Source organism: Hyperolius riggenbachi, chromosome 3 (genome assembly GCF_040937935.1).
Source record: "Hyperolius riggenbachi isolate aHypRig1 chromosome 3, aHypRig1.pri, whole genome shotgun sequence".
Taxonomy (NCBI): domain Eukaryota; kingdom Metazoa; phylum Chordata; class Amphibia; order Anura; family Hyperoliidae; genus Hyperolius; species Hyperolius riggenbachi.
This window is the reverse complement of record NC_090648.1, coordinates 200,486,202-200,498,358: the sequence shown is the minus strand read 5'-3', so window position 1 is coordinate 200,498,358 and position 12,157 is coordinate 200,486,202. Positions and strand designations below refer to the sequence as shown.

The 12,157-nt window shown below is 41.7% G+C and overlaps 1 protein-coding gene across 1 annotated transcript in view; it reads left to right on the top strand.

Moving 5' to 3' along the window:
* The window catches only part of LRRC49 (leucine rich repeat containing 49), a 168,296-nt gene that overhangs the window by 58,326 nt on the left and 97,813 nt on the right, over nucleotides 1-12,157 (top strand). The window contains exon 9 of the mRNA XM_068272533.1: nucleotides 61-122. Coding sequence (XP_068128634.1) covers nucleotides 61-122 — 62 coding nt within the window. The remainder of the gene's footprint in view (nucleotides 1-60; nucleotides 123-12,157) is intronic.

The window sequence follows — 12,157 nt, the reverse complement described above, 5'->3', positions numbered from 1 at the left end:
GATGTTCCTGCTCTACGTCACATAATCTCACTGATGTAGTGACTCTGTGCTTCCTTTCAGAGAGATGTGGATACTTTGCCCAGCCTCCAGCTCCTTTATCTCAGCTTTAACAATATATCAAGGTAAGGGTGCTATTTCTTTATTATTTTAAGGCATAATAATTTTGTGTATGCATTCTATCATCATTGCTAGTTCTAGCTTTATTGCAGTGCTGTGTAACATACTGAACTGGCAATAACTGAGACAGGATGTCCTTGCAGAGATGTAGGAGATGCTCTGCCTGCATAAATGAACTAGAATGGTGGGTTTGCTTCAGCGTATGGAGCAGCTGCCACACCCTCTAATCTACAGACCAACTGCAGCTGAGAGTACTGTAATGTATGAGCCAGCAAAGTCCTGCCATAGTTGCTTGCATGAGATATTTTTTGATCCCCTGTGATACAAGGTCACATGATTTTCTTTGTATTCGAGGAGGAATGTGATGTATAGGCATCTGCAGTATACGGTACTTTATGGCACCATCACTTAGTACTATGCTTGTAGGCTTTGAAAATCATTATTTTTCTGCTGATCACATACGCTGACTCCATTCTGCATATTTGAAAAAGGTCATGCATGTAAATTATTCAGGAAGAGTTCTTCAATATGTTGATAATGAGTATAGTAATGTAGATCCAGGATGCTAGATTTTTATTTTCAACGATCATAGTTTTGCTTTATAACAGTGAGAACAATGAGCGATATCCAATTGGGCTTGACCTTGTTAAATAAGTCTTGCTGCAGTATTGTATTATATGTTAAAGTAGTCATCCAGTATATCTGTTTTCTGTTTGTCTACCTGTGCGTATGTGTCTTTTTGTTACTGTTGTATGTATTACTGAAAGGAGAGGAAATAAGTTTATACAGTGTGTGAAAGTGTTTGCCCTGCCCAGTTCCTGCAGATAATGCTTGCAGGCTCTGGCATTGGTTATGACAGTGACATAATCCTGCAGCAGCTGACCATTTTCTTTCTAAACAGCCACCTGCAGTTCAGTACTCAGTGGCTTGTAACGTCTGCTTTCCAGGAATCAATATTTCGCAAGAGAGCATAGCTAATACATAATGACATGTACTTGTGTGCACTTAGTGTAGAGCAGCAGGATTATAATTATTTTGTATTTAGAAGGATGTCTTAACTATTTGGAAATTGTCTATAACTGCATATTTCTGCAGTTAGATGTTATGATGTTAGTATATTGTAATTGTAGGTAAATAAGCTTTCTACTTTTTAAGGGAATACTAACCACAGGCATTGCTGGTGAATCTTGTGTTATGTCTGATTATTCAGCACATGTAACCTGTGTTGACTCTCCCTTGCGGAAGAAATCTTCCTTACTGGTGTATCCCTGTGCATTGCAGTTGAACTACGAGTACATTTGGTGTTTGTTTAAAGGGGACATGAAGTGAGAGGGATATGGAGGCAGCCATATTTATTTCCTTTTAAACATTACTAGTTGCCTGGTAGTCCTGCTGATTTCTGTGGCTGCAGTAGAGTCTGAATCACACGCCTGAAACAAGCTTGCAGCTGATCTTTTCAGATTGTTGTCAGAAACATCTGATCTGCATGCTTGTTCAGGGTCTATGGATACAAGTATTAGAGGCAGAGGATCAGCAGGACTGCCAGGCTACTGCTATCGTTTAACCACCTACTGTAACGAAAAATCTGCAACGTGTCAGCTGACCTGGAGGTCAGCTGACATTTTAGCCTGCTCTGATTGGTTGCTGCCTGGGGCGGAGACTTCTCTCCCAGGCAGTATATAAGGAAGTGCTTTTCAGTCACACTTCGTCTGTGTTTGCGATACCCTGTGTTAGCACTCAGACCTTAGACTAGATCCCAGGTGTTGAAACCAAGGACTTCACACCTAGACTAGGAGATTATTATTGTTATTGATTCTCTGTGTATGATTCTGTGCCTGTCTTGACTTCTCTTCTGCTTCCTGATTCTGTACTCTGCCAGCCCGTACCGTTAACGACTATTGGCTTGGTTCCTGACTATTCTCTCGTCTCACGTCTCTGTACTGTTGCCGCCTGTACTGTTGCCGAACCTCTTTCTGTCTGACCTTGCTCCCTTCAGTGAAACGTCTCCCACTGTTGGGTTATTATCTGAGGCTTGCCTCCCTGAGACGCCGGCCCTAGCAGACCGTTACTGCCAGAGGCCGAGATTCCTCCACAGCCACTTTGGGGGATCTCACACACGGGGTTTCCATTCAGAGGTAACCACACCTCTGAGGAATTGCCGTGTGGTGGATATTTCCACAACCTTGTGAATATTTACTGCTTTGTTTATTTCCATGTTGTTCGTGTGTCCACTGCTTTACTTCTACCCGCATTATTAGCAATTCCGTAGATTGCTATATAATCGGGTCTATCCTTGTATTATTGGCGATACTGCGGATCCCCAATAATCAAGGTTCGGGGTGTGACACTGGTCTGAGTAGATCATTTCAGGCACTTACCGTGTTAGTGAGCCTTCCGCTGATTTACCATCAGGAAGATACTGACTATTTCACTCTAACATATCTGCATTGGTGGTGATTCTGTATATCACCACTTAATCAGATATTTGTGCCTCTTGCTGACACCAATCGTTACACCTACTTCAGTCTGGACGCATCTATCTGTCCAGTGCTCACACGTGCTTCTGCCGCTTGTTTGCAGCAGTATTTACATGTCCGTGATTAGTGAAGGGGAACATGTGTTCCCCAAGCCAGTCAAAGTACCGGTTAATAAATAAGCTTGCCACGAATCACAAGGCAGGTTGATTCATAAAAGTGAAACTATAAAATGTACTTAAAGGGAACCCAAGATGAGAGGGCAGTAAAGGCTGCCATATTCATTTCTTTTTAAACAATACCTGTTGCCTGGTTGTCCTCCTGATCCTGTGTCTCTAATACTTTTAGTTATAGACCATGAACAAGCACGCAGCAGATCAGGTACCTTGACTCAGACTTTGCTGGATTAGCCATATACTTGTTCCAGGGTTTATATGGAAATACATATGGCAGCCTCCATACCCCTCTCACCTCCGATTCCCTCTAAAAAAAAAAAAAAAAGATTATACACCTCCTGGTAACTACCAGTAGAGTGTATAGCACCATCAAGTGGACAGAAAGTAATATTAAAGTGTAACGATCGGTGAAGCACAGAGAGGATCTGATTACCGGTGATCTGCAGTATCACTGGGAATACAGATATATACCAGATTATAAGTGATATGCAGTATCACCGATAATCCAATATACCAGCTAACCTCTGTTCACCTGAGTAGAGTGTAGTGTTTGGTGTAACAGCAACACTGAGAGGACTAGGCCTCAGCGCAGTAAAGAGTACTGCACGGATTCCTTCCGAAGACCTGAACTCTCCAAGACGGGAGGAGTCAGGCTGAGAGTAGGAAGGATAGTCTGAAAGTGACACTCTGGAGAAAGTGTCACTAACAGGACGAGGAACCGCCTCCAATAGTAAGGTCGGTTCTCGAGGTCGAACAAGCCAGGTCGTAAACACACGGATAGATAAAGTACAGATTCAGAAGGCGGAGTCTAAGGTACAGGCAGGGTTCGGCAACAGGGTATCAGATATATCAAAGTACAAGATCAGGAGGCAGAAGCAGAGTCTAGGGACTAGCAAGGGTTCGGCAACAGAGTATCAGAATGGCAAGGTACAAGATCAGAGTTCAGGAGGATAGTCAGGCAGGCAAAGGGTCATAACAGAAAATCACAATCAAACTAGTACTTTAAGCTATCAACAGAATCTAGCTAAGTGTAGGATTACAGCTCCAGCTGGTCCCGGCACACTTAAGGATCTGACTAAGGGTCTGAGTGCTCCCACGTTGTGTTCGCAACGCCAGACAACCAGCAACTGAACATCCTGCAGTATATATAAACATAAAGCTGCCCAGCACCTCCCCAAGTGCTGGACCAATGAAAGGTGAAGCCAGCGTCAGCTGACCAGTCTGGTCAGCTGACTCACTTCTGGCTATCATATAATCCCTGCCTGAGTGTGCGCGCGCGCGTCACTCTAAACCTGGAGGGACTATGTGTTCCAGCCACACCAGCACCGCTCTGCGGTGCCTCTGCAATGGGGCCATGCGCTCTAACCGCCGCGTCCAATGTGGCGGTTTTTCCACGCTCCACCATGCCCTGCACGGGGACAGCCGCCCCAGACTGAGTGGAGGCGGCTGCCTCCCCGTGCTCTGCCACGCCATGCGCGGAAAGAGCCGCCTCCCGTTGACTCATGGCGGCGGCTCTTCCGCGTTTCTTAACATAAAGTAGAATTTTTTTTTAGAAATGTAATATTAAAACCTTATTAACACCCCACTCCTTAGGGCCTGGGCTTTTTTAATTTGTATGTCATGAGGGTATATTACTGTTTTTTTTTGTTTTATAGTAAATAAGGACTTGGAATTATTGCTAGGGTACAAAAACAGAAAAAATACACCTTTATTTCCAAATAATATATTGTTGCTATACATTGTACTACTAGGTACATCATTTAAATGTTGGGATAGCGAGGGCAAATAAAATGTGTGAGTATTAACTATAGTAGCATTGTTTATTTTAAGACTACAAGGGATGGAATTGAAAAAATTGTGTATTTTATTTTTATTTTTTACTTGTATTTTCCTATATAATGTATAGAAAATAAAGTAATTACTGAAAACAAGTATCAACCCCAAAAGCCTAATTTGTGATGAAAAAAACAAGATATAGATCATTTAAGTGTGATAAGTAGTGATACTTGCGCAGATGACCCCGACTGACGTGACTGAGCAAGATTACCCTTAAGCTGGCCATATACTAGGCCGACAGAGGATTCGATCACTGGGATCGAATCTGCTGTCACATCGTTCACGCTAAATGCTAAATTCCAATCTATTTCGTCCCGAAATAGATCAATCCCGTTGATCGCTCCGTGCGGGAAATTACCGTCGATCGCCCGCCGGTAGGGAGCGCATCGCTAGTGGCGTACGATCGAGGCAGGTATACATTACCTGAAGCTGGCTCCCGGCATCTTCTCCGCATCACCTCCTGGCTCCTGGCTGACATCTTCTCCGCATCACCTTCCGCATCACGACATCCGGCATCCGTGTATAACTTCCTGTGTCACTGCAGTGACAGCGGAATTACAAATAGAGGGCGCTCTATTTGAACTTCTGCCGTCACTGGAGTGAAAGAAAGTTTTATATGCAGATGCCGGATGTCGTGATGCGGAAGGTGATGCGGAGAAGATGCCAGCCGGGACCCGGGAGGTGATGCGGAGAAGATGTCCGGGACCAGGCTTCAGGTAATGTATGCGGGGGGAGGGAGGGACAGGTGACAGCGGCAGCTCAGCAGATGGTGAATCGGTTTCAGGCTGAAATCGATTCACAATCTGTTTGCAGTAAAGGCAGCCATACGATCCCTCTCTGATCAGATTCGATCAGAGAGGGATCTATCTGTTGGTCGAATCTGATGGCAAATCGACCAGTGTATGGCTACCTTTAGGCCCCGTTTACACTTAATCAGTTGGTGTGCGTTAGTATGCATTAGCGCACGTTGGTACGCGGTTTTTCCATAGCAGTGCATTGTGAAAAAGATTTCAGTTAAAACGCGTTAAGTGTGAAAGGTGCCATAGGAAAACATGGGCATTACTTTCAAAATCCGTTTTCTTTCAGTTATAACTGAGAGCAAATGAATAAGTGTAAAAGGGGCCTTAGGGCCTATTTCCACTACACGCAGATTGGATGCAAAATGGATGCAGAAAAACTGACTCCAATTAATGCGTATGGCAAAATCTGCATTAGAAAAACTGCGTTTAGTGGAAACAGGCCTATAGGCTTTCATTTGAGTCAGTTTTTCTGCATCCATTCTGCATCCAATCTGCGTGTAGTGGAAATAGGCCCGAAGTAGAGATAGCTGGAGAACAGAGGCAGTTGGAAGGATGGTGAGGGACTCGGCTGTGATTATGGGGCTGGAGGAAGCCCCAGGTAAGTATCAAATCTTTCTGTATTCGCATTTCGGGTACACTTTAAGTTGAAAACAACCCGCAGGCTGAAGTGGTTAAAAGAAAAGAAGTATGGCAGCCTCCATATTCCTTACATCAGGTTCCCATTAACCTGGAGATGGTGGGACAGATGTTTCAAAACCAGCGCAGGGAAAATTTGTTAAAAACAGGAGTAGACATGCAGTTGTTCAAGCCTCTAGTCAGAACCTTCAATCTGTAATTTCTTTCCCAATTTTGCACCAGTTTGCTCCAATTGTCCTTGCTCTGATTTTAATCAGTCTGTCCCAGTGTTTCCTTACCAATAGCACATGTCCTTAATTTAACATATATTTCAAATTATTACAGCTTTAACTGGAAGTGGAAGGAACATGATCACATGCTTATGACCAGCTAATCAGACCTTGACTATTCATTTGTGCGATCAGGCTTTATTGCCACACCTTCTTTTATTCCAGAGGGGAAGATTTAGCAAAACCAGTGCAAGGGTAAAGCAGTTGCCAGAGCAACCAATCAAATCCCTTGTTCTGTGCCTCTAGTCCGCTTAAAGGGGAACTGAAGAGAGAGGTATATGGAGGCTGTCATGTTTATTTCCTTTTAGACAATACCAGTTGCCTGGCAGCCCTGCTGATCCTCTGCCTCTAATACTATTAGCCATAGCCCCTGAACAAGCATGCAGCAGATCAGGTGTTTCAGTGGTTCAGACTTATAAGTCTGATCTGACAAGACTAGCTGCATGCTTGTTTCTGGTTTTAATCAGATACTACTGCAAAGAAATAGACCAGCAGGGCTGCCAGGCAACAGGTATTGATTAAAAGGAAATAAACATGACAGCCTCCATATACCTCTCTCTTCAGTTCCCCTTTAAGCACCAGTCTTCTCCATTTGTCTTTAGACTGGTTTTGCTAAGTCTATCTTAGGGTGGCCACTAACTGTCCAATTTCTAGCGAAAAATCGTTTGAGCGATCAGAATTTATGATCGGACGAAAAATCGTTCACTACACCATCAACTAACCAATCTTTGCTTCCTATCTATCACGAGCACCAAGAAAATCCAAATTTTCATTCGATGAAAATTCATTCGGGCGACATTTTTTTCACTCGTTCATAATCAATTGTGTCCACCACTGGAGATTATTTACAACCAATCCGATCAGAATTTCTGATCGCTCTAACGATTTTTCGCTAGAAATTGGACCGTTAGTGGCCAGCTTAATAAAGGCACATGATCAAGCTCAGATAGTTCGGGACATGGTATGTCCTTGGCTTTCTTTTAAGCTATAAGATTTTGTCAATATAACAACCATGTGGAAACTGATCATTTCTGTCAATTAAACTGATTGATTCCAGCATGCTTAGTGGTACAGCAGAGTTGCAAATAATACCAGAGATTGCTTCAGCAATAGTTATTTTAACATAGTTGGTTATTTAACGGGCTAAAGGGAACTAGCGGTAAATGCAGAAATTGGGCATGGTTTTCTTTGACTCAATGTAATGAGACATTTTTAAGCTTAAAAGGATTACAGTTATTGGTAAATTTGTTAGTAGAATTACACCACAGTAAAACATTATAAAACTTACTTTGCAATTTTACAATCCCTACTTGCTTTTTTCTGTTAAGCTATGTTAATGCTTGGAAATAGTAGCTCGACAACAGGGACTTGTGCTTAGCTTTCATGAGCTTGAGCTTTCATAGTTCCAAGAATTTGTGTGTACTTTGCAGTCAGTTTTGGTAAACCAGAGAATGGAATGTCACTGCATTGCCAACAACTGACTGCATTACCGTTAAATAAGCCATTGACTTGATCTACTACAGTGCTCTGTACTGTGGCACATAAAAGAGACTGGCCAATTGGCCTATATCCTAAGATATCCTTAAGACCCAGCCTTTCCATTCTTGCATTGAAGCTACACCTTCAGTGGATACAGGTGGTGTCTGGTTGACTCCCTGGTGTTGCATACATTTGGGTTGCAGCATTGAGACACTACGCTGTTGCTTTGGACTGTTGATATGGTCTTCAATCCTCATTGCCTATGATAATGAAAAAAATACCACTCTACTTCTCTTTCATCAGACTGGAGTGCAGGAAACCAGGTAGCAGAAGACTGCACTCTTCAGTAGGTCACAATGTCCAAAAATGTATTGAGGCATTCTGTTTCATTATTAAAATAAACTTTTATTTTACCTTGAATTTTACAGTCAAGGTAGTTTTAATAGCCTGTTTCAGCAGCCTGACCGTCCGCAGAAGTCTCAGGAAGCTAATTGTTTTATTGAGCTAATTACCCAGAAGAAAACAATCTCTTTTCAACAACAAAGGGGGTGGGTAATTAGGACAGTCCTAATTACCCACCCCCTTTGTTGTTGAAAAGAGATTGTTTTCTTCTGGGTAATTAGCTCAATAAAACAATTAGCTTCCTGAGATTTCTGCTAGAAACAGTCCTAATTACCCACCCCCTTTGTTGTTGAAAAGAGATTTTCTTCTGGGTAATTAGCTCAATAAAACAATTAGCTTCCTGAGATTTCTGCGGACGGTCAGGCTGCTGAAACAGGCTATTAAAACGACTTTGATTGTAAAATACAAGGTAAAATAAAAGTTTATTTTAATAATAAAACAGATTGTTGGCATGCATTTTTCATGTGCTATAGAAATGTCCTGAGTGCTAAAAAGGTGCTCGGTTCACTTTAAAGTGAATCCAAGATGAACTTTTACACATTGCATAATTGTGTTCCTTTCCTGTTGTTTATAGGGCATTCCTCAAGCCAAATACTTTTTTGGTTTTGTTTTAATACTCTAATTCCCTATAAACTAAACAAGCCACGCCCACAGGCTTTTAGAGAGCCAAGGCACTTTTAGACAGTAGCAAGGGCTCATGGGAGCTCAGTCTGGGCAGGAGGAAGGGGAGGTATTACCAGGGGTGCAGCTAAGGTTTTTGTGGCCCCAAGCGGACTGTAGTAAGTGAACAACAAGTGTCAGCGCCAAGGCAGAAGGCGACCACAGCCGAGAAGGACAATGTCCAAAAGTCCACACAAGCAATGAATATATAAAGTCAGCGCAGGTCTATAGTAATACAGCTTTCGTCATTTTCTGGTATACAGGATCTTCGAACAAAAAGGTAAAGAAGCAAGGCTTACCAGATTCCAATAACCCACATTATAAGGTTGTAAACGAGTTTGATAGATGGTCCGCAGAACTTTCAAATGGTGTCGTTTCACCAGCGATGTTGCACACCACAGATTCCTCCGGAATATATTAGATATCCTGAGGTCGCAGAGACTCGCCAAAGAGGAGTCCAGTAGGATAGTGACATGAAAGAGATGTACGGCACATCTAAGTGTAAACCGTCTTTATTACATAACAAGTAAAACAATTTAAAAACAAGGATAAAAGAAACTCACATACGGGGCCCGTGCACTGGGAACCCCGAAAAAGTAGCGCGCATAAAATGGTCAATAGAAGACCTCAAATAAAATGGTGCCGCCTGTCACCTTCCCGACCGGTTTCGCAATCTTGCGTCATCAGGGGAGAAAGGCGACCAGGCAGCCAGCACCAACTTTATAATATTTTTGAATTAAAAAGTGGGAGTGGTTAGACTCCACCTTATTCAGACTACACTAGTCAAAGGCAGAAAGCATCAAACACAAAATAAAACATTGTGACAAATTGCATTGTGTCAGAGGGAAAGTAGCAAAAGATCTCTCAGATAGTGTGAATAAGAAGAGGTGGATGCAATATTACCTGCATATCCAATTCGTAGTAGGCTAATTAGGGCTAAATTAAAAGCTAGATTGATTACTCTGCCCTAGGGCATGTCTTTCCTATGAAAAACTTTTCTCTAGCTGAAAAGCAGGCACTTCCTGTACCAGAAGTAGTCACTGGAACTCAGGAAGTAGCCTTGCACTCCACCAGGGTCAAGTGGAGCACAAGTTCTTCCTGTGGGAAAAAAAAAATGCAATGTGTATGCAATGACACATACGATCATAAAAGCGTAAACAATGAAGCACATAGCAGTGCAGTGTGGCTATAAATATGCATGAAGTGTATTTAGGTGTGTCATGAAAAGCACGTCTAATGTACTATACTAAGAAGGTGCATAAATCTGTATGCATAGTAGAAACAATTAAATGATAGAACAGCCTCCATGGGAGCTCCGAGGGCCTTAAAGTGACTCTGTAACAAAAATTACAACGTTTTTTCTACCATCCTGCAAGTTCCTAAACCTATTCTAATCTGTTCTGGCTCACTGCAGCACTTTGTACTATCACGGTCTCTGTAATAAATCAATGTATCTTTCCCCTGTCAGACTTGTTGGCCTGTGTCTGGAAGGCTGCCAACTCTTCCGTGCTGGTCTGTTCCTCTATGCACACTCCAGTGTGTGTTTTATTTACATAAGCCAGCAGCTTCTCTGCTATCTTATCAGTGATAGAAGAGAGCTGGATAAAAATCCTCCTCTGTTAGGCTGTGAAAGTAGCTGGCTGACACATACTGAGGAATTACAAACACAGGCACAGGCAGAGCTGTCTGCAGGAAGCCTGTAATGTTCAGTACATGAGAGAAGAATGGGACAGAAGGTAAACACACAAATGATCTTTTGAGATTCAAAAGGAAAGCTGTATACAGCCTGCTTGTGTATGGATGTATTTTCTATGTGTGGACATATTGTACATCAATCTACTTCCTGTTTTGGTGGCCATTTTGTTTGTTTATAAACAAACTTTTTAAAACTGTTTTTGACTACTTTTAATGCGGCGGGGAGCGGCGAAATTGTGACAGAGGGTAATAGGAGATGTCCCCTAACACACTGGTATGTTTACTTTTGTGCGATTTTAACAATACAGATTCTCTTTAAGTGGTGAAAGTGAAGAACATCTATAGTGATCATGCAAGACAGATCCCATAGGTATCCGATAGATGGAAATTATGCAAAGTTATGCAAATGTATGTACACAGCAGTGTAATGCGGCTATGATTACTAAAAAAAAATAATGCAGATTGCTTAAGTAAAGAGCACATCTAAAGTGAAAGCGATCTCTACTACAGTGTAGTACACGCATACGGCGACGCATAAGACATCAAAAAGCGCACATAGGGACAAAAAAACACTTCGAGCATCTAAACCGACATATGGAACAATAAACAAAAATAATTGTTCTTATGCTGCAATAAAGTCGCATTTCAAAAAAAAAAAAAAAATGTGCAATACGTATGCAATGATGCATACGGTCACAAAAGCGTCAACAATGAAGCACATAGCAGTGCAGTGCAGCTAAAAATATGCATGGAGTGTACTTAGATGTGCCATGAAAAGTACGTCTAAGAAGGTGCATAAATCTGTATGTATAGTGAAAATATTGAACTGGATGTAAACTGTTTTATCAATAATTCTTAATGCTTTATCATATTCTTTATTTTCTATACATTTGCATGCTTTTTTGTAAGGCCCGCATATACTGGTCAATTTGACTGTATTTTTAATATTTTTTAATAATAATTTTTAATTTTTGCATAAATTTCACTATCTGTTTCCTTTGGGGCCTGTCTTGCATGATCACTGATTGTTTCTCATTTCACCACTAGATGCCCTCGGAGCTCTGTTTGAGGCTGTTCTATTCTGTCACTGTTTTTTTCACTAAGCATACAAATTCATATACCTTCTTAATTTGGATAGGATATATTGGGAGGTTGTGGTCCCTCTTTTTCCCTTTGTTGTTCTCTATCTCATAGAGTGCTGTCTGTTGTCCTCTGTTATCGGTGCATGGAGTTTTTTATGTGTAATCATAGCCGCATTACACGGCTGTGTACATGAATTTGCATAATTCTGCATAATTTCCATTTATCGGATACCTATGGGATCGGTCTTGCATGATCACTATGGATGCTCCTCATTTTCATCACTTGAGGTCCACGGAGCTCCCACGGAGGCTGTTCTATCATTTCATTGTTTTCACTATACATACAGATTTATGCACCTTCTTAGATGTACTTTTCATGGCACATCTAAGTACACTACATGCATATTTTTAGCTGCACTGCACTGCTATGTGCTTCATTGTTGACGCTTTTGTGACCGTATGCGTCATTGCATACGTATTGCACATTTTTTTTTTTTGAAATGCGACTTTATTGCAGCATAAGAACAATTA